The sequence below is a fragment of the Lissotriton vulgaris genome, chromosome 9 (assembly GCF_964263255.1).
Source record: "Lissotriton vulgaris chromosome 9, aLisVul1.2, whole genome shotgun sequence".
Classification (NCBI taxonomy): Eukaryota; Metazoa; Chordata; class Amphibia; order Caudata; family Salamandridae; genus Lissotriton; species Lissotriton vulgaris.
In genome coordinates this window covers 107,012,783-107,034,971 of record NC_141697.1, presented here as the reverse complement: position 1 = coordinate 107,034,971, position 22,189 = coordinate 107,012,783, and the positions used below count along the sequence as shown (strand labels likewise).

The following is a 22,189-nucleotide window of genomic DNA, read 5'->3' as shown; positions in this document are numbered from 1 at the left end:
CAAGCACTCTGCCTCCAGGATTGATGAGGCCTTCCATAGGAGTGGCTGATAGGAACATATGTGTCCAGTTTAGGTTAGGTATAGGCATACTACACCTAAGCAAGAGGTGATTACACCAACTTGCCCCAGCTGAGTGATCAGCCAGTTGTGTCAAATATGGAGGCCAGGCCAGGGGTGGCACAATACATGCTGCAGCCCCTGGTAGGCCTTGGAAACACCTATGCCCTGGGTACCTAAGGTACACTGTTACAGGGGCCAATAAGGTGAACCAGTTCCAATTGTGTATGTACCTAAGGTACATGGAGTCCATTTTAAGGAGAGAGCAATTAGCCTGGGGCCCTGAATAGCAGGATCCCAGGCCAACTATGTCAAAAACCAGCTAAACACCAGGCAAAAAGTTTGTGGGTAACCATAGTCAGATATCCACCTTCCTACAGTCATGGCTGAGAATCGCCCTGGAAAGGGATGGAAGGGAAAGAACAACAAACAAATTACATATAACTTTTGCTCTCAGAATCAACACAGCAGAGCTCGACAGTTTTACTGGCCCATATAATAATGCTATTGCTTAGGTTAAGGGACTTACAGGTTCAGATAGTAGACAAGACAGAGTCTCAAACTGCATTAGTAATCAGAGAGAATATGTTTTTGTAGATACAGTAGTGATATCCACAAACCTGATTTTCTAAAGCGTATTGTGATAAAACACAATCTGTGTCCTGAAATCGCAGCTGTTGGACCTTCCCCTCGCTGTTGGGTCCTCTCCCAAACCTTTTGCCTTTCCCTGCCACTTTTTGCTAAATTCTTTTTTGATGGTCTTAGGACTCTGTGAACTTTACCACTCCTAGCAAGTGCTAAAGTGCTTGCTTGTGCTCTCTCTTTTAAGCATGATAAAATTGGCCTACACACAATTGGCTCATTTAATTTACTTGTACGTCCCTAGTAAAGTGGTACACTATGTACCCAGGCTCTGTAAATTAAATGCTACTAGTGGGCCTGTAACACGTATTATGCCACCCACTTAAGTAGACCTGTTAAACGTGCCATTGTAGCCTGTGTGCAGTTTTGAACTGCCATTTCAACATAGCATAATTAACATTTTGCCAAACCAAAATCCTCCTTTTTAATTCATATGTCACCCTTAGGGAAGGCTCTAAACAGCCTAGACGGCAGGGTGCATGTAATGAAAAAGCATTCCAGGGTTGCTTGTGTTCTGGTTTAGGGAGGACTTGTCTTGCCAGTTTTGACTGGACTGTTCTAATTGGAGTAGGGTCAAGATTTGCAAATGACTGAGTCCAAACTGTGGTGACATGGTCTGCAAAATAACAATGCGGCACAAGTTAGTACCAGTGGTTAAGATTATTTCAAACATTCCATTCATCACTTTTTGGTATACTTTAATGTGTAGTCCTAAATGGGAATGTATGCCCAGACGTGGTTCCTGTGCGCACTGTGTGTTAAAAGATAGTCACTTCGTAATGGAATAAGAAATGTTTATTAGAAGAAATGAGTCACCTCCAGCATCACTTCACTTAGCTGCTCTGACTAACATTCCTAACATTCCAGCTGCCAAAGCGCTGAGATAAACCAGGTGGGGAAATGGCAGGGGGGCAGGAAGATCAATACATACATGTAGTTGCATATATAAAGAATAATAAAACAAATAATATTAATCCATGAATGACATTATAACACATGTCCTTCCTATATAAAGGAACTATACCAAATTGAGGAACGCCATCCATAAGTTAAAATTAAATTTTGAATAGGAAAGAAAGAGTCCTATAATAGGTTCTGGAATTATACATACTAAAGATACATAAAAACACCAACAACTTAATAATGTAGTCCTTATGCCACTTAGTGTTTTCCGCAATCTAGTTGAAGACTAGTCTCCATGCCTGTTCTTGTTTGAGGTAAATGACGTGACTGGACCATAGAGATGTTTAGGTATGTCAGAACACTTGGATACTCTATCCATGCTCCATGTTTTTCCATTGTCCAACACCACCACATTGCTGTGTACATGTGTTTCTGTCTTGGGACACAAATAACAACTACTTTTGTTCCTATGCAGGTTAGGAAGTTCACTACTACTCTATCATAAGCTTCCCATCTGCTTCTGGTTACTCCTTGTCTTTTGTCATATTGGGAGATGTACTCCTCTCGGTGTTGCCTGACGCATTCATTAACACATTCTCTATCCACACAGGATGTCCCCCTCCCAACCAAGTGGGAAATAATTTAGTTCCTGGTACTCTACCTTTCAATGACATGAAAGGAGAAACTCCTGTAATAGTGTTGGTTGAGGTATTGTAGGACCATAGCATTTCATGTATGGCTTTTTCTACTGGTTCTTTTTATTTCATGGTTAACTGCAGACACTGCTCAAACATTCGGTTTGTCTTTTCCACAGGACATGCTTTTGAAGTGAATAAAAGACAGGTAGACAATAAAGCAAAATTCATTTAGCTTACAAGACAATAATTTAAACCAATCGTATTCTACATGCAATATTGATATGGATGTAAAGGAGGTAAAAAAAATTGCAGACTCTTGCTTTTCTTACACATTGATTGGGAATTATGATTTTGCTAGCAACTTTGCTTGTAAAGGTTATACTTTACAAGAAGCTGATATCCAACCGAGTGGTTACAACAAGGATTCTATACCTTTGTTAGGCATGACTACTATGTGCATTGAAATTAAAGATTGCTCGGCAGATGGAAAAATCTATGTAACAAAAGAGGGGTCTAACCTTCTTGGTGTGGCGACACCAGAAAGAATTTGGGATGAAATTAGACCCCAATAATCCCGAACAAGTGCTCTTATGTGAAAGGTCTTATACTGGAAAGGAAGTGTGTGAAGAATTTCCTGATCCCTTTCGGAACAAGTTAGGGGTTTTAAGTAACTACCAATATAAGATAAAGTTGAAATACAATGTCCAACCAGTTGTACATAAAGTTAGGGTGATTCCCTATCTCATGGAAGAACCGTTAAGAGAGGAATTTGAAAAGCTAGTGAAACAAGGGGTGATAGAACCTGTAGAAAGCTTTGAATGGCTTGCACCAATTGTTGTGGCAAACAAGGCCGGAGGAAAAGGTATCAGGTTACGTATCGACCTCAGAGAACTTAATGCTTGTATATGGGTAGATCATTTTCCCCCTAGCGCAAGTTCTTTCAATGTAATTGACCTATCGTGAGCCTACCACTAGGTAGAACCCATCCAGAGTCTAGGTCGTTAACATCTTTCATTACTCCATTTGGAGCTTTCAGATATCACAGGAAGCCTTTTGGATTTGCCTCCACAGCTGCAGCTTTTCAAAGGATAATGCATCATGGCTTAAAGGGTTTAGATATGTACACATGTTTCTGAGATGACGTTCTACTTTACGGCAAATCTGATGCAGAACACAATGAAACCTTAGGAGCAGTTTTCTTTGCTCTAAAAAAGCGGGGCTTACCCTGAAGCTAGAGAAGTGTCAGATTGGAGTGGGCTCTGTAGATTATCTGGGACACATGATTTCTAAAGATGGCATTAGACCTAAAGTTGATCTCATGGAGGCAGTCCGAGATGCACCACCACCATCTTCCAAGGATTAACTCAGATCCTGTTGAGGCTTGGTAGAATACATGGCAACATTTATTTAAAAACTCGCAGACAAAGTTGCTCCATTAAGGGAAATAATGAAGAAAGTGTGTCATTTTGATTGGAACGCTAAGCGGGTCATTAGGATTTGTCCGCCCGCCATCCTATCATGGATTGGGACTGCCCACTTTTGGCGCGGGGGTCCTGTTCCTGGCATTAGGATGCGCCCGCCACACTGGCGGGTGCATCCTGCATTCCTGACATTGCGGCAGGCGGTGCTCTCAGCACCGCCCGCCGCAATGCCAGGAAGGCATGTCATGCACTTCCATGTACAACGTGGCAGGCACTGCACGGTGCCTGCCATGTTGCGCATGGAACTGACCCCCCATGTGCACCCCCACCCCCAGAATCCCTTGGGGCCCGCTACGGGTCCCCGATAGTGAAAACTGCCACGGAAAAGCACAACCCGCATCAATGCTAATATGGATGGCGGCGTCTCCCAGACACCGCCACCATGTTAGCAGCTTTTCCGCCCAACCGACTCTGCGACCGGGCGGAACTCCGGCGGACGGTCTTTCCGTCCGCCGGCGGGGAATTTGTAAGTGGGCGGGGTTTATGGCGGGCGGTATGGTGGTGGCGATCTGCCTAACACTCTAATGACCCCCTAAGTGTCAAACTTAAAAAGTCGCAGACAAAGTTGCTCCATTAAGGGAAATAATGAAGAAAGGGTGTCATTTTGATTGGAACGCTAAGCGGGTCGTTAGGATGGCGGATGGACTTTGTCCGTCCGCCATCCTATCATGGATTGGGACCGCCCGCCATTGGCACAGGGGTCCCGTTGCTGGCATTAGGATGCGCCTGCCACACTGGCGGGTGCATCCTGCATTCCTGACATTGCGGCGTGCGGTGTTCTCAGCACCGCCGCCGCAATGCCAGGAAGGCATGTCATGCACTTCCATGCACAACGTGGCAGGCACCGCGCAGTGCCTGCCTTGTTGTGCATGGAACTGACCCCGCATGTGCACCCCCACCCCAAGAATCCTTGTGGGCCCGCTACGGGCCCCCAATAGTAAAAACCGCCTGCCTTTTGCCGCCACGGAAAAGCACAACCCACATCAATGCTAATATGGATGGGGGTGTCTCCCAGACACCGCCACCATGTTAGCAGATCTTCCGCCCGGTCGACTCTGCGACCAGGCGGAAAACTGGAGGACGGTCTTTCCGTCCGCCGGGGGGGAATTTGTAAGCGGGCGGTGGTTTATGGCGGGCGGATCGCCACCGCCATACGGGCGGTGGCGATCCGCCCACCATACTAATGACCCCCGAAGTGTCAAACTACTTTCAAAGAGATCAAACAGGCAAGTGTAACTGCACTCAGTTTGGGTAATTTTGATGTGAAACGTAAGACCATCTTAACTACAGAAGCGAGCACGAAGGTTATAGGTGCTACATTGACACAGATAGTGGAAAACAAGGAAAGTATGGTGGCATTTGCATCCTGTGCCCTTAAAGGATCAGAAAGCAATTACACTATGGTAAAAAGGGAAAAATTAGCATGCTATTGGGTCATATTACAATTTAAGTACTTGTGACGTCTACAATTCACTTTGCGAACAAACCACAAACCCATTATTTCTCTGTTTTTTTCTAAAGTCATTGAACATACAACCCCCAGGATTTCAAAATGTTTAAAGGGTGGCCCGACAGACAGTCCTACCTTACGGATGATCTACAAAGTTTTTGGGGAGTCAGGTAAGAAGGGTAACATGGGGAAATGAGGCAACCAAGTGATCCCACCTAGAGAATTGTGGGACAGGATCGCTGACTTAGCCCATGACGGACATCCGGAAAGGAATTACACCAAGAGTAAAGCAAGAGCCCTTTATTGGTTTTCAGGTATGGACACATTATTGGAGAACAAGATAAAAGGTTGTGTAGGTTGTGTTGCTAGCAGTAAACCAGGCGGGGGAAAGGCAGGGGGGAAGGAAGATACCAATTCATACATGTAGTTACATCTGTATAGAACAATATAACAAATAATATTAATCTATGAATGACATTATGACACAGTGTCACTGGAAACAAGCTGTACCAGGCTGATGAGCCCATAACCAGGGCGAAACTGGTCCTCGGTTGCATGTGTTCTAGTTCAGGGAGGACCTGGCTTGGCAGCTCGAGCCAGACTGTTCAAATTGGAGCAGGGTCAAGACTGATTTGCATATGACTGGGTCCAAACTTAGGTGACATGGTGTACAAAATACTGATGTATTGGGAATACGACCCTGAATAATTGTCAGTGGCTGAGATTAATTCAAGCATTTTAATCATCACTTTTTTGTATATTTTAGTGTGTCGCCCTAAGTGGGATGGGTATGCCCAGACATGGGTCCTGTGCACACTGTGTTACTGGAATCAAGCTGTACCTAGCTGATGAGCCCATAACTAGGCCTGGGTTGCTTGTGTTCCAGTTCAGAGTGGACCTGGTTTGGTATTTCGAACTGGACTGTACTGATTAGAGCAGGGTCAAGACTGATTTGCATATGGCTGGGTCTAAACTGAGGTGACATGGTAATTACCAGTGACTGAGATTAATTAAAGCATTCCATCCATCACTTTTTTGTATACTTTAATGTGCTTTTACATGTCCTGGTAGTGAAAAAAATCTTACATTTGTTTTTTTACTACTGCTATGCCTACCTCTCCCAAAGGATAACATTGGGTTACCTACTTACATTTAATAAGTGATAACCTTTCTTTTTTAATGGATAAGGGTGTCAACCTTGGTCCCTAATGAATTATAATTTAAAATCCTCTTTGATAATAAAGTCAGATTTAAGTTACAATTCTGAAAATGCCACTTTTAGAAAGTTTAAAAAAGGACTAGGACATTCAGTCTTAGACAGAGCGTGCACTACCTAATTCACTTGAATTGAGAGTTTAAACAAACTTTAGTCCACAAATGTATAGTTGAGTGAATTTCTCAAATACATTGTGCAGAAACAAAATAATTTAAATTCTTCCCAAGGAATGCAATGACTTCATCCGCCACTTTCATCTTGCTCCTTGTTTATTCAAGAGAAATGTTTCAAAAAGTAAATGCATCTTCGATGACAAATCAAATACTCATTTTTGACGTGGATTACATTACTCCCAATGCATTTCGAGTGTAACAATCACCCTTCCACGTTCCTGAACAAGGACCGTAATAGTCTCAGTGGACGTCCGCCTGCATGCACTTGGTGTTAGTATCCCACTGTTCCACAATCTCAAAGGGATCGGTTCTGAGCTCAGCGTAAAAGTCAATCGTATTGCGAACTCTGCATCAAAGTGCGCCGGTGGTTAAGGGAGACCTTGCTTCTATTCAGCTGTTTGCTGCGTGCAGACAGACTTCCACTGAGACCATTACGGTCTTTGTTCTCTTTTCATCGTTGTATTGGTGGTAGGGTGGAACCACCTCAGAGGGTGCACACCAACATTGAGTCTTTTGGGTTCTATTGTATATTGTGTAAAGATTTTGAATCTCGGGTGCATCACAGCTGTTTTGAAATTTGTATTTACTTTTATAAAGTTGGCATTTTCTTTTCCTAACCATGTGGAGATTCCAGCTTGCCTCTTGGGTCACATGACTAGTTGTAGACGACCGTTGACCATTGTGTATTCCTCCCAGACAGTATCACAAAGGGGGACTAGTTGTTGTCAAGATTGGTAGGGTGGGGCTGTTCCCTGCCCAATTACATTTCAATGGAGCTGCCCCAGCATACTCATGAAGGACACTACACTAGTCTATTGTCACTGCAGACTCCATGGAGCCTGTGCAGGGGAAGGAAGGAATTTCCAGAACCAGATGCATGGGAAGTCCAGAGGTTTCTCCCACTTCAAATCTGGCACCAGGTATAAATACTGGACCCTCAGACCAACTCTTCAGTACACTCCTAGACATGTGCGTACCACCCAAGTAGGACTGCTTTGCTGCCTGAGGATTGCCCTGCTGCTTGAGGTCTGTCCTGCTGCCTGAGAAGGAATGCTGGACTTGCTCCCTTCATCCCAGGTGCAGGGACACAACATGCTCCAGAGGCCTTCCTGCAACTGCCAAGCTGACCTTCTACCACTAGATGTGCCTGTACCTGCACAGGACCTGCTGAAGAACCTGCTGGTCCTTGCTAGAGTGAGAACCTGATCCCTAAGATGTTCCTCCCCAGGTCATGGGCCCTTGGCTGTCATCAAAGTGCACTCCTCTGAAGAAAAAGGAACAATCCTGAAGGTTTGGGCTCTTTGCAACAGCTAAGCTCCAGTAAAGCTGCCTCTTCACGCAACAGCAACATCCAGCGATTACTGGCAATGTGACATATGCTTTTTATGATACATTTCACTAGCCTTGGAAGCTAACTATCAAATCCTACTCCTCTGTTTTGGCAAAGACGAGTCTGTTTTATTAGTAAATTTTGATAATAATTTGCCAGAAAGGGAATTACTAATCGCTGTGCGACAGTTGGGCTCCCATTTATCCATTCTGACTAGAAACTCTGTAAAAGGGGCCACAATCTTGTGGGGGGGGGATTTTAACCAACATCCCTGCGAACACAGTAATCATAATTTCTGTGGGTTTACGGATGAAAATGAAGAATCTCTGGTACACTTCTCCCATTCAAGCACGAGAAACTGCCTAAATGAATCCTTACTCGATCTGGACCTACAAATCCTGAATGAAATTACGTTGCCAACCAAGAGATTAGATGCAACTTATATTGGGAGAGGCAGTCAAACCACCATAGATTACATTTTGATTTCCAATTCCTCAGCGACCCGTGCCACTAATCTTCGTTCCCTGGCTAACACAGAGAGCGACCACTGTGCTCTTGTTATAACACTCCATCTCAGCCGTGAGGACAGCACTCAAACTATACTTAGCGCACTGAGGCAGAACACTTTACATCTAGATAGACTAAACGTCTACTCGTTGAAATGGGGAAAAACCGACCCCCAAAAAATTACTAAGAGAGTCATCCAAACAGCATACAGTTCAATTGCCAAATGCTTAGATCTGTCTGTACATAGCGAAGAAGTAATAAGTAACTTTGAGATGGTCATAAAAGCAATAAATTCAGCCCTGTTTGTAAAATCAAACAATACTCAGGAGAAGAAAGCAGGTTGGTTCAATCACCGATGCACAGTGGCGAACTCTACATTGCAAAATCCAAACAGGGAGGCCAAAGAAATATCAGACTTAAGGCGGGAGTATAAAATTGCCCTAAAGGAAAGGAAAACAGAACTCAAACAGGCCCTGTGGGATCAGTTGCATAAAAGCTGTATTCTCAAAGATAGTTCTGCGTTTTGGGCTGTGATAAAATCCCCCTTTTTGCAAGAGCAAAAGAACCAACCATCCATTGATGTGGCAATTGATGAACCGACTTAGGTAAACTACTTCTCTAAGATATTCGGAGGGGGTAAAGCAGTCATAAGTGTATATCAAACTGTTGTTCCATCCAATACCATATATCCCCTAGAAATAGATATAGACATCAGTGAAGTCCAACGAGCCATCAAAGCCAGTAAAAACGGCAAAGCACCTGGACCCGATGGTGTTCCAATAGACCTATTTAAGGTAAACGAGGAGCTATGGACACCATTACTCACTAGGGTATTAAGGACAGCTTGTGAGGTGGACTATTGGATTCTTGGTCAAAATATATATTGGTCACAATTTTTAAAAAGGGTGACCGCCAAGAGGCTTCGTGCTACCGTCCGATCTCCCTGCTGGATTCGCTGGGCAAAGTCGCAGGTAGAATTATCTTGGAGCGTCTCCAGCGGAGGATGGCACGATACTTTCAGATATACAGTTTGGATTTCGTGAGGGCCGTGGGACAGTCGAGCAGGCCCTGAACCTTACGTTACTTTTAGGAAAGTACTTATGTGCAAAGGGGGGGCAGTATCCACATGGTTTATGTGGATCTGTCCGCTGCATTCGACTGCGTTTGCCACGCTAAATTATGGGCTGTACTGTTGGACATGGGGGTGGATTTACCCTTAGTAAACTTTCTGCAAGAGCTGTACACAAATGCTACAGCTAGGGTGAGATACAGTGTAAGGGGAGAGCTATCTGGGTCATTTAGAGTGGAAAGGGGAGTGAGTCAGGGTTGTGTCCTGGCTCCCTTTCTCTTTACGCTCTATACTAACGGTCTAGAGAAGGCCATGTTGAACGGGAGCCAGGACCTTCCCCAAGCTAACAACCGTCCGATTCCGGCGTTGCTCTATGCGGACGACGCCGTAATATTGGCTCGAACTCCCCTAGAACTTCAGAAGGCCCTAAACAGGTATTCCCAGTTTATGGGTGAGCTGAACCTACGTATTAACATTAAAAAGACTTTTGTTATGAGTGTTGGGTGAATGAAGCAAAGGCCAAAGAGCATATTGTTAAATAATGAGAACCTGGATGCAACACCGCAATATCCATATTTGGGCATCATTATCGACAATAAACTGAATTGGTCCGCCGCTATAGAGTCAAGAAAATTTCATCTAGTTAGGACCATCATGGCTTTGGTTAACTTTTCAAAAAAATTGGGGAGAAGACCACCAGTAGAGCTCTTAAAAATCTACAGAGCTAAATGTCAGTCTGTCGCGCTATATGGAGCAGGAGTGTGGGGGTATGCAAACAAACGTAAAGAATATAAAGTGGCAGAAAACGCATTCCTCCGCTTTCTCCTAGCGGTACCTAAAAGTACATCCACCTTTGCGTGCCACACAGAGCTGGGAATCTCATATATTACGGATATGGCAAAAATACAGCCACTTCTTCTTTGGCATCGTATATGGTCCAGGGATAAAAATACATTAACCCAGCAAATTATCCTAGACTGTATTGCTTTAGATTACTCATTCAAAATTGGTTGGTTGGCCTACATAAAAAGGTTTTTATTTGACCTAGGACTGGAAAAGTATTACCTGGCCCCCACTACAATTCAGTCATTATCCAGAAAGGCATTACAGGCAATTTCATTCGCCTATATAGAAGAAATTCGGCTAACGAAAGAAGCCCCGAAACCCTCTGTGCAACACAGTGTTGCTGTCCAAACCTGTCTATCCATCCAGCCATATTTAACCCAGGATCATACCACTTTCGAGAGATTTCTCCATGTAAGATTCAGATTAAATATCTTCCACCGTCTGGTTGCTTTCCCGGAACGAAATAAGTGGGATACAGTACTATCCTCATGCCCGTGTGATGAGAGCTCAACCCAGGCCACTCTACATACTCTTTTCTTTTGCAAATTTTACAGTGAGCACAGGAATATCTGGTTAATCCCTTTGCTTAAACATGTGGGAATAAGAAGGTGCCGTCCGGGCATGTTGTTCCTACAGTTGATGGAAGAGGAGTGGATGCCGAGGTGCATTGTTACATTTCTAAAATGCATTTTTCGGCATCGTCTAAATCTGTAAAGGGGCATAAATCAAAACAAATCGACTGAATAAAGCATGGATGATAAACAGTTTTTAAACAATTCCCATATCAGAAATGAATGGGTGTGAGCATTCGTTATGAACTGATTAAATTTTATTATTGTATTTAATAGTATTTATTTTTTTTATATCTAAAACTCATTGTCAGTATTCGGTTTTTAAAAATTGTGGATAAAATGTAACTCCTCTTTTAATGTAACTGTTTTTATGGTTTTTTACCTGCCAGAAACCGAATAAAGAAATACTTGACTTGACTACATCATCGACATCCCACTTTAACTGCCAATGCAAAGCTCCAGCATTGATGGTCTAGAACACCCAACAGGATCTTCACACTACAGCAACAACCACCACAACACTCTGCATGCTCCTTGCAGCCTCCTCCGCAATCAACTGGACTCTTCGCACTGGCCTTTGAGAAGGAAACTTTTAAGTGGGACTAACCTCGTTCCTCTATCTGGCCCGAGCTCCATCACGGTCGACCTGAACTTGTGACTTTCCCCAGTCTAGCATGACCAGATAACCCAGAGTGACACTTTGTGCTTGTGGGCACTACCCCTAGTAAATCTTTGGAATTGCAGCTCTCCGGTTCTACTGATAGATTTTTGTCCTTTTTCTCTCATTTTATTTATTACATTTTACTCTATTTTTCTAAAATGTTGCCGGGATTTTATTGTGTTGTGTTTTCACTCTATTACTGTTTGTGTGCTGCATAAATAAATACTTTACACATTGTCTTTAAGTTAAGCCTGACCGCTTATGTGGCAAGCTACCAGAAGATTAAGCACAAGGTGATTTAGTGACTTTTGTGGTTCACCCTGACAAGAATTGTGGTTGTGAAGGGTTAACACCTCTCACAACCAATAACCCAGTTTCTCACAGCTAGTTTGCATTTTTAGCTAATACATGTCGGGTACCCCAAAATCAAGTATTCTTATGTACTACACCCATGATTGGACATATTCTGTCTGAATGTCCAGATATCACTTGTTCTTGCTAAGGATACCTACAACATTTAAATAATTATAATCAGTATTCCACAAACACCATTTCAGCAAGTGAGGGTATCGTCTGGCCACTGATGTCCACAATATATCAAGTATGATCGCCATTATGCCAGGGCCATCATCACATTTGTGGTGGATGATCATAATATGCCACAACCTATCACGTTCAAGTCAGGGCAGGATTATAAAAGAGAGGGTATCATCAATCATCATTACTTTGATGCCTATAGCTTGTCAAGTATTACCACCGTTATCGCAGGGCCAGTATTATACAATTGGAGGACAATATTACAGCATTTAATCCTACAGCATCTCAGAAATTACCATTAGTATGTCAGGGGGAGTACTCTAGTAGCTGTAGGCATAATGCCAACAAGAATGATCATAGTTTTCCAAAGACTGGCACTGTTTTGCCAGGGCTAGCAGTATACCAAGGAGGGCACAATAATGCCATGGATGCCCACATTATTCCAAGAATTATAACCATTAGGCAAGAGTCAGGAGTACACCATTGGTGAGCATTTCATGCTTTGAATGCCCACAGTATGCCAAAAACAAACCACCATTTTGTCTGGGCCAACTTTGTATTACGGTGAGCACCATCATTGTTCACACAATATGTAATGCAATACCACCATTAAAGCCATAGCCACCACAAGATCTGGGGTTGGTTCTTCACAACAACACTCACAAGCACAAATTCAATAATTATCTTTTACACATATATTCTGTGGTGTGTCCCACTCTAGTTTTCTTCTGCACTTATCTGAATCATGATACCTTTGTAGAATCAGTTATCCCATTTGATTCCCAGTCACTGTCATTCTTCAATCTCCAAGGATACTCTTTAGTTCCCAAGTATGTCTCAAGACACATCCTCCCTAGGCAGCTTTCGTGATATCCATAGACACCCACTCTCCCTTTTTAAAATATAAATATCCCAGCCTCCTGGTACTGTCACAAACTTTGTAAACTGCATATGGTGACACCTCAGACCCCGGCACTGTGTTTAACTTTTGACAGCGCTGAAGAAGAAGTGTATGAACCTAAGCTACCCTGCACTCTGTAATGTATGCCTGACTCATGTAGCTCCCACACAATTTGCCAAGATCTTGCAAGATTGCAGCAAATCTCTGCATGCATCTTGGGTGCGGTCAATATTCAAACCACGCCCAAGCATTGCTCACCTGCCTTGCCTCAAGACTATTCCTAAAGAAGGATCTCCACTCCAGCACTACTTACCAAAGGTTCATGGATCAAATTTTCTATTCACAGGAACAACAGAATTGTCCGCCTTCTCAGCATTCGGTCCTCAGCTATCAACACTGCATCTGCAAAAGAAAAAAAACAGTGAATAAAGAAGCAGACAAAGTGCATGAAGATCACAGAACAAGGTATTGATTTCTTGTTAATGCATAGCTATGTGAGACTCTTAAAGTGAGATATAATTTTGTTAAGGGACTGCGCAGGTCTTCTTTGGAAGCCTCCTGCAAGACCATTGCGTAGGAAGAAAAGATGAGCAGAAACTATAAGTGCAAGGACACTTGAGAAGAGACTGCCATTGTGTTAAGGTGAACTCAGTTGCTGAATGTTTGTAATGTAATATACTTATTAAGTTTTGTTGGATAGGGGTGTTATCTAAACCAATTGTTGTACCTATAGTAATAAACTACTTGTCGTTTGTAGGAACTTTGAGATCAGAAGTCCCACACTGATGCAGGCCAGTGGAAGTTTTCTGGAATCTTCTTTATAACATACAGGACATGCCCCCTCCTATACACAGGTCTTAGAGAACTTATATGAACACTCCTCACTGGATATGACTCTAGCAAAAATGGAACAGCTGATTGCAGGTAGGGTATTGGGGATATTTAAGGAACTCTCACAAGTAGGTGAAACAAGGGACAAAGGAGAGTGCTCTTATATTAGCTATAGCCTCCTTACTAAGGGGCCGATTCCGATGTCAGACAGACCTGAGTCCGTCCGACATCGGCCAGGAGCTGTAATCGACCGACCTGCTGTCGTCGGTTACAGCCCTGCTAGTACGATGTGACCGAACAGGGTTCGGTCGCATTCGTATACTTTACAATACAAGCATGCATTCCGAGTGGAATGCATGCCTGCATTGTTGAAAGCAGGGGTGCAGTTCATTCCTGCACCCTGTGGCCAGCACCCCAAGGTGCCTGCCACCGGGTGCAGGGATCAACAGAGGGGCACAATAGGTGCTGCCATCCGGCAGCCTCACACCCATGGGGGCCCTGCTGGGGGCCCCCAGAGACAGCTTCCGACTGCCTTTTCGTGCCGGACACTCCTGCACGAAAAGCCAGTGAAAAGCTGACAGCGTACTCCCTCGGTCACAAAGAGGCGGCCGGGGGGGAGTACTGGAGGATTTCTGGACGGTGGACGGGCTCTGCGAGCCTGTCGTCCAAAATTCGGAAATCCGAGTAAGATTCCTTTCCGACCGAGCCCATCAGAACGGCTCCGTCGGAAAGGAATCCGGGCCACACATTCCGGCTCGGTTGGAAGGGCTCCGACCATCGTTTGGAGCCCTTCCAACCGAAATCGGAATCGGACCCTTAATAAGGTTCGACAACCACTCTCAGATAGCTTATGATGATATCCTGACGAAGACCATCTTCGTTAGTCCTGATCAATCTCCCCTGCTGATACGAGCAGCTGCGAGTAAAAAATACAGGGCATTCAGGATGGATCTTCTCTGGGAAGGTATCGTGGGTCACTGAGCTGCCATCTGATGACAAAACACCACAAGTCCACATAAGTATTTTCCTCCTGACTAGGGCCTGATCTGTGTTTATCAAAGCATTTAAAACATAAACCCTCTCCAGAGAAGTACAGACATTATATGGTTATATGAAGTTTCTCAAGAAGGGATCAAGCTATCTATTCATATCCTTGTTATCTTTTACTGGATTATTACAATCTAAAGACTTTACCTTTCAACACTTCCTTCTACGTGGCTTGCATAAAATGACACTTTACCCCCGTGACGTGTACTAAACAAATTGGTTGACCTGTTATATTTAACTCTCAGCAGGACATTTTGCTGTTACTTTAATCTTGAACACTGGCAGTCTGTAACTGAAGAAAAGACGCTTGTGGAGCACCAAATATGTAAGTCATGATATACCATTATTTCCTTGCAATATGCACTTTATATGTTCACTGTTTGTAGTAAGATATTTAGATCTAAATGTTCTTGGAAAGATGCAACTAACTGGTTCTTCAGGTACGACTAGTTGAGGATACTCTGATAGTCCACTCTTGGGAAATGAAATTGCTTTAGAGCATCCTTTAATAGTCAATAAACAAAGTATACCTGAATATGCTCAAGAACATTTATTAACTTGAAACAGGTATAATATGGGCAGACATAAACTTTTCATTAAAATGAATCCATCTGGCAAATTTATGGTCATTGCAGAAAACTGATAGGTTCTCAGATACAGATTTTAAACTCATTCAAATGTTACCCATGCCTCTGTTTGCTTGCCACCCACAAGCTGGTTTAATTTATACTTTGAGAAAACGTGTTATTAAATGGATATGTGTTGGCAGATTTAGCAGGTGGTGAAGATAAGTAGTTGTGTTTGATATACATTTTCACATGTATGGCATCGATGAACAAATGATCAGCTCGAAGGTGGGAGAGATTAAAGAGATAGAAAGACAAACAGAAAATCAAATAGAAACACAGAATAAAAGGCCAAGTAGAAAAAGCACATTTGCTATGTTTGAAGAACATTTGTGATTTTGCAGGATCTCAGAGCATTCCCGTAAATGTAAGCTAGTAGTAGATTGCCAGGAGTACTAACTTGTGTAACATTTATGTATGCAGAATTTTCACTGTGGGGAAGGGTCTGGCTACATAAATGTGACACAAATATGTACATGTACATTAAAATGTTCTTTTGGTCTCCTTGAGAAAACTATTTTTTCCTGTGGTTAAAGCTGTTTCCTTAAATCCTATAAAATTAGAGATATTGATTCACAAGTCCCACTATTTCCACCCATTATACAACTGTAGGTATGGCATATTGTATGATGTTAATACAGATTCTCACCTGAAAATGCTAACTTCAAGGGGATAACTCACAGTCTATGCACTGCACCATCCAAAAATGACACCCTGTATGTCGCTGTTGTGCCTACGTCCAAGAGCTGGCTGCCCTCAGCTCCGACATTCAGAATAATATGCCAAGGAGAGGCACCAACTAGTAGCCATAAATTTGCTTGCAATGTGCCTTAAGAATTCATATAGTTCCACAAAAAACTCTAAAGGCAATAGTCTGTATAAAAAGTCCTCTTTTATTTGAATATTGTAATCTTGAGCAACACATCAAACAGCCAATGCGTTTTGCTCTTCCAAAAAAGATTTTTCAGGGCTAGAAAAATAATCTAACCTGATTCTCCACTCAGCTTCCCCCTTAATCTAGTTTTCAGGATGTGAGGCTGGAGGTGAGATTTACTTCAGTTTTTGCACCTGGCCGTCTGGTTTGGTTTGGGTTGCTTGCAACTTTTCTCTTTTCTGTACTTATGGTCCATGGGGGTTGTTTCTGGCCTTCTGTTCATTGTTGACCATTGCTGGCTCTTAGCAGTTATATGTTGGTTTCTGTGTACTATGGGGGTGTCTGAAATCACCTGGTTAGTGTCTTTTCTGTTCTGGTAAGATACAGCTTTGATCAAATGAAGTGTTTGGGTTGTGGGTTGCTGGTGGTCTTCCCTATGCGTCTCTCCTCACTTAGCAGGAATTAATTCTAGGTTATTCACCCCCGTCTCGACTGCCTCTCCAATTAGTAGTTGGTGGCCTTTTGTGTGACCTTTTTTGTGATTTCCCTAACTCCTGTTTTGTTTTTCTGATACTTGGGGAATGTCAAAGTATGTATGTCAATTTTGATTCTCTTATTTTGCTTGCAAGCCTTTCGTTGCTGGCCCTTTAAGGGACTTTGGCTGTCTTTTAAGCCTAGTCTCCTTCTTTTTGCCCATTCCTGCTTCTGATTTACCTTATGGAGGAGCTGGGGCTGGCTGGGACCTTGCTCCTTGGGGACAATCTACGTTGGATCATTTTCCCTTATCCCCCTTTCCTTTAAGGATTTGGGGGTTATTCAAACAGTAGTTGCTTTTGGCTAGTTCTCGCGTTTTAAAATAATTTTCTGTCCTTCTGTGTTAGCATATGGGTGTGTGGGGGTTCTCTGTTGGCTTCCCTCCTTGTTGAGGGACGGTGGGTTACATTGGAAAAGCATTGTTCTTATTGCTTTGTTCCCCCTACTGCCACCACCACTTTCATTTGGGGGGATGCAGCAGGAACACCACACAACCAGTTAGGGTCATTGGGGAGTACCTGTGAGTTTCCCATGAGTTGTCATGCTTATGGTCTCTGTGGTGGGTCAACACAACCCAATTAGTAGGAGTTGGTTCTTCAGTGGATGCCCCTTTCCTTCCAATTGTGTAGTACTCTCTTCATTTGTGTTGTGAGAGTAGCTTCTCCAAAAGGTCCTTGTATGGTTCTTCTGGTGGTTTCCCTGTGGTTCTTGAATCCCTGCTCCCTGGTGGATGTGCAGCTTTGTGCCGCGACTGATATACTTTCACTGATATTGTGCCCTTTTTGTTGGTGCATTAAACATAGGTCTCTCTCTTTCCATTGCTCTCTCTGTGGTGCGTATGGTGGCTTTCTTGCTGATGCAATGGTCTGTCTTTAATTTCATGTCCCTAAATCCCCACCCTTTGTATGAAGGCTGGAGGTTGTCTTTCCACTCTTCCCCTGTTAATGATTGGACAAGGGGTATGTCTGCTCAATTAAGAGGCACCAGTGGTCATGATCCTTGATCTTTGTGCTGCTACCCTGTGCTACCTTCTGATAATCTTTGCCCTCTGTCCCTTGGTTCTCAACTGGCTTTATCTCTCCGTTTGCCTCATAATTGATTTTGTCAAAGGTTTCCGACTTCTCTGGATAATCTAGTTATATCTTCTGGTTTTTCATCCTTTTCTGAATTGCTTAAGCAACTGACCACAAACGTAATTTCACCAAAATACCAGGGGGGGCGGAGGTAACATCACATGTCAATGTAATTTGGCCTTTGTGTTCATACACACACACATACACACGCACACCCACACACACTCACACACACACACATGCTCACTCATACACACTCACACACACACACATGCTCACTCATACACACTCATCACACATACACGCACTCTCACCTGCACGCATGTACTCGACATACATATAAAAGCATTGTTACATACCTCAGATGCTACGTAGGATCATATTCAAGCGAAATATCCCTGTGTTCCTGGCACTGATTTTGCCACCTCTGAGGCCAGGGATCGCAAATGCAGTGCAGCTGCGACCCCTGGTGACACCTAAATCGCATCCATGGCAATTACTCCTTGGCCATTCTGGATTCAGGCCTTTCTCTTTTGCTGCTGGGCATTGCCTTTTGTGATTGTTTTAGTCCTTCCAGCTCTCCCAACCTCTCTACTCTGTAACCATCTTTGATTGAAGTTTATTGGACAGCTATGGTAGTTGACTCAAGAGGATTATAGACAGGTAAATGTGTGTGTGTGTGTGTGTGTGTGTGTGTGGGAGGGGGTAATTGTGTTGCTTGTCTTAGGTAGTAAACGGGCTGCCTATCACTAGGGTGTGAACCGCGACTGAGACTAGGAAGAAAAATCATCACTAGTAAGATCACTAGTAAGTAATCGAAGCACTGAGAATCATGAAGGGATACTGCTCTCCTTCGCTGCTTTGACCAAAAAAGCTGATATTTGAGCCTGTCTATAAAATAAATAATTGAATGTATTATTCATTGCATATGAAAATGTATCAAATTGAAATAATAGCTAACCCAACATTACAGATTAAAAAGTAGCACTACAGATAAATGGAAGATGTTTCCTTCCGTTGGCTTTTCTAAACAAACATGTAACACACACCTTCGTAGTTGGTACTATGTCTTATCTCATGGAGTCATAGTTTATTTTATAAAGAGTATACTAAAATCTTAAAATTCGTACTCCAGAATACACTCTAATGAAAGAAAATGCTGCTGTAATCATTGCATAAAGGGGCATATTTACAAGGGCTTTATCTCCTCTTTTTTGGCTTTTAAAGCCAAAAAAGCAGAGATAAAAATATCGCCCTATTAACAAGAGGGTGCTAACATGAATTAGCGCATGTTAGCACCCTTTTACCCAACGCCTCCCTTTGCATTTCTAATGAGATGCAAAGTGCGCATCACTGGGTAGTACAACCTTGTAAATATCGCTGATGTGCACATCGCGATATTTACAAGGCTGCCAACACATTTTAGCAGACGGTAATTTTGGGCGGAAACCGCTGTTTTCGCCGAAACTAACGTCTGCTAAAATGCAGACTTAGGCATACCTAATATGGGGGTGGATTGTGCTGCTACGACCCTGTGGGTCTTATCAGCGAGGTTATTGCTGTTTTTGGGGGGAACATCGCTGGAAAACCAGTGATGTTCCCTACAAAATAGCGATTTCCCCTCTATCGCTGGTAATTATATCGCCCTGGGGAAACGCGTTGTAAATAACGCGCTAACAGGGCGATACAATCCAGTGATAGACGGCGATAAATAGACAAGCCCAAAGCGCGCTTTGCGTTTATTTATCGTTGTCCTTGTAAATATGCCCTAAAGTCTGTACAGTTCAGATAGAGGGACAAAGAGCAAAAAATGGAGGACACAAGATAGGTATGGCCCACTTCTGCTCACTCATTGCGCTGGCACACCTAAGAGAGTCTAGCACCACCAAAGGCACCTTTCCATAATGCCGTAAGGGTGCCTGCATTGTCTTCAGGATAGTTTTTGTGCAGGAAGGGATATTTCATGCACAAAAACTATCCTTAGAGACGTATTCCTCTTTGCATGTGCCCTGCAGAATGTGGCACGCATGCAAGTAGGAAGTAACAAGGAGAAACATCAATATTTCTCTTTATAGGTTGGTGAGGGGCACTTTTTGGTGCAAATCCAGGTTTACTGACTTTAGCAATTCTGGGTTTGCATCAAAGTACATGGATGGATGCATGGGAATTCCTATGCTCCACACATATAACACATCCCTGATGCAGGGTAGTGCAAGGCACTGCCTTGCATTACTTTGCAGGTGCAAAGTGACGCAATGCAAGGCACTGCCTTGCGTTACTTTGCAGGTGGAAAGTGACGCAAAGCTCAATCCATATAGTTTTTCTTGGCTTTGTAAATTTAACTTAGGCACCTGCGTTAACTTGGGTGATGCAAGAAAGCACAAATACTTAGTAAATCTAGCGCTGTGCTTAAAAACCGCAAAGCCTGTAAGTGATGAAGGTATTATATGAGCATATGGTCATACAGATCATATTTACATAACACTACTCATTAATCGATCTGTATATGCTTTCTGTTGCAGAAACAAATGAGAAAATGGAGATGTATTTTCTTCTACTGATTGGCATCACAGGAGCTATTTCCCACGCAGCAGGTAAGTGGTAAGAATGAAACCAAGGGTTACTTTTAGAGCCTCCAATTTAGTGCTAAAATAGAGTTAAATGGTATTTGTGCTGGTTTTAAGGCATTTGGAAAATATATCGGTCGTTTCATAACAGAAATATGATATATCTAGCACATGAAATGGATTGTTTTATCTTCACAGAAATCTGCAAAACACACAACCCTTAGGAACAAGTGTTTGCAAAACCTATATATAGGCCACAGCTCAAAAAGCCAGACTACTGGTTTGAAAATTACTTTTGAACACATCATCAGGACGCATGCACAGGAGCTGCAGTTTTATAGAAATGATTATTCTAGAATCCTATTTCTGCTGTGCATCATATCAGGCTTCGTAGGATTAACAGTACAGAAGGTCACAGATCCAAGGTTGGAGACAGAAAATTACAAAATCCCCCACTTTGAATTAAAACTCTGATGGCACCAAAATAGTGAAACAAGTGAGCCCAATCCTCCTTAGAAGAGCTCCCTTGTCTCTCCCATCCAAGCATCTATCCATTTATCCTTTCACTCTTCTACCCACCTGCTGATAGCCACTATTTCACATTTACATTGCCATTTATTCATTATTTTATCTATCATTCAGTCTTTCCCTATTCCATCCATCGATCCACTCTGTCATCCATCCATTCACTCTGCTATCCAACCATTCCTCATTCCATCCAAATCACTCTGCCATCCTTCCCATCCACTTGGTCATTCATCGATCCATACACTCTGCCATCCATTCACTCATCTATCCAATCATCCTTTCTACCACGCATCCATACATCATCCCTTTGGCATAATTTCACCTGTTCATCCATGTTTAACATTGGGTTACTGGTTGATTGGGGTGTGAGCTCTGGTCAAGCAGCAACCACAATCATTGTCAGGAATTAACCTGTGCTCAACCTCCAGGTCGCTTGGTACAGATCAGTCAGACTTAACTTAGAGGCACTGTCTAAAGTATTTCTGGAACACTTCAAATCGTAAAACAGTGCAAACACCACACAACAAGATCCCACACCAGGTTATAAACATAGAGAAATCATCATTAAATGAAATTAGACCAAAAAGGCAAAACTCCAAACAGTAGAACTGGAATTATGATTTTTTTAAAGAATAAACTGTAACATAGTGCCTAGAAACAAGAAAGTGATAACCACGACTATCTGGTCACACTAGATTAGGCCAAAGTCGAACGTTCAGGCCAACCACAATGGAGCACGGATCAGATAGAGCCCCAGATTAGCCAAGCGGAAGGTTTACCTTCTCAAGTTTTGTGCCAAGAGTCCTGTTCACGTGGAAGAAGGTTGCCAGGAGCAAGAAGATCAGTGTGGTGCTTTGAGCAGGCCAGGCGTCAAAGACGGGTGGGCTGACGATTCTGCTGTGTGAAGATATTACCTTACAGCGGCTCTCGCAGATTTTCTGTGTGAGCGGTGCGGTTTTGTTGTGAACTGGGCAATTTGTGGTCTCAAAGAGCCCAAAAGCTTGGATTTAAGAGCTCAGGAACCACACCAAGGCTCCAGTACCTGAGGGGGCACCTCTTAGGGGCAAGATCTTGCTGAAGATGGGTCAAAGAGCTGTGGAAATCCTGTTATGTCCTTGGGGCTTAG

General features: G+C 43.1%; 1 protein-coding gene and 1 long non-coding RNA gene across 3 annotated transcripts in view; both read left to right on the top strand.

Moving 5' to 3' along the window:
• The window catches only part of LOC147689682 (uncharacterized), a 159,263-nt gene that overhangs the window by 66,709 nt on the left and 70,365 nt on the right, over nucleotides 1-22,189 (top strand). The gene's annotated exons all lie outside the window — the stretch shown is intronic.
• The window catches only part of LOC147689681 (serum amyloid P-component-like), a 77,462-nt gene continuing 70,365 nt past the window's right edge, over nucleotides 15,093-22,189 (top strand). The window contains exons 1-2 of one of the 2 annotated variants that reach the window (XM_086937153.1): nucleotides 15,093-15,186; nucleotides 20,491-20,562. In XM_086937153.1, the coding sequence (XP_086793279.1) occupies nucleotides 20,505-20,562 (58 nt within the window). In that variant the 5' untranslated portion in view covers nucleotides 15,093-15,186; nucleotides 20,491-20,504. The remainder of the gene's footprint in view (nucleotides 15,187-20,490; nucleotides 20,563-22,189) is intronic. The other variant, XM_086937152.1, reaches the window with a different exon arrangement.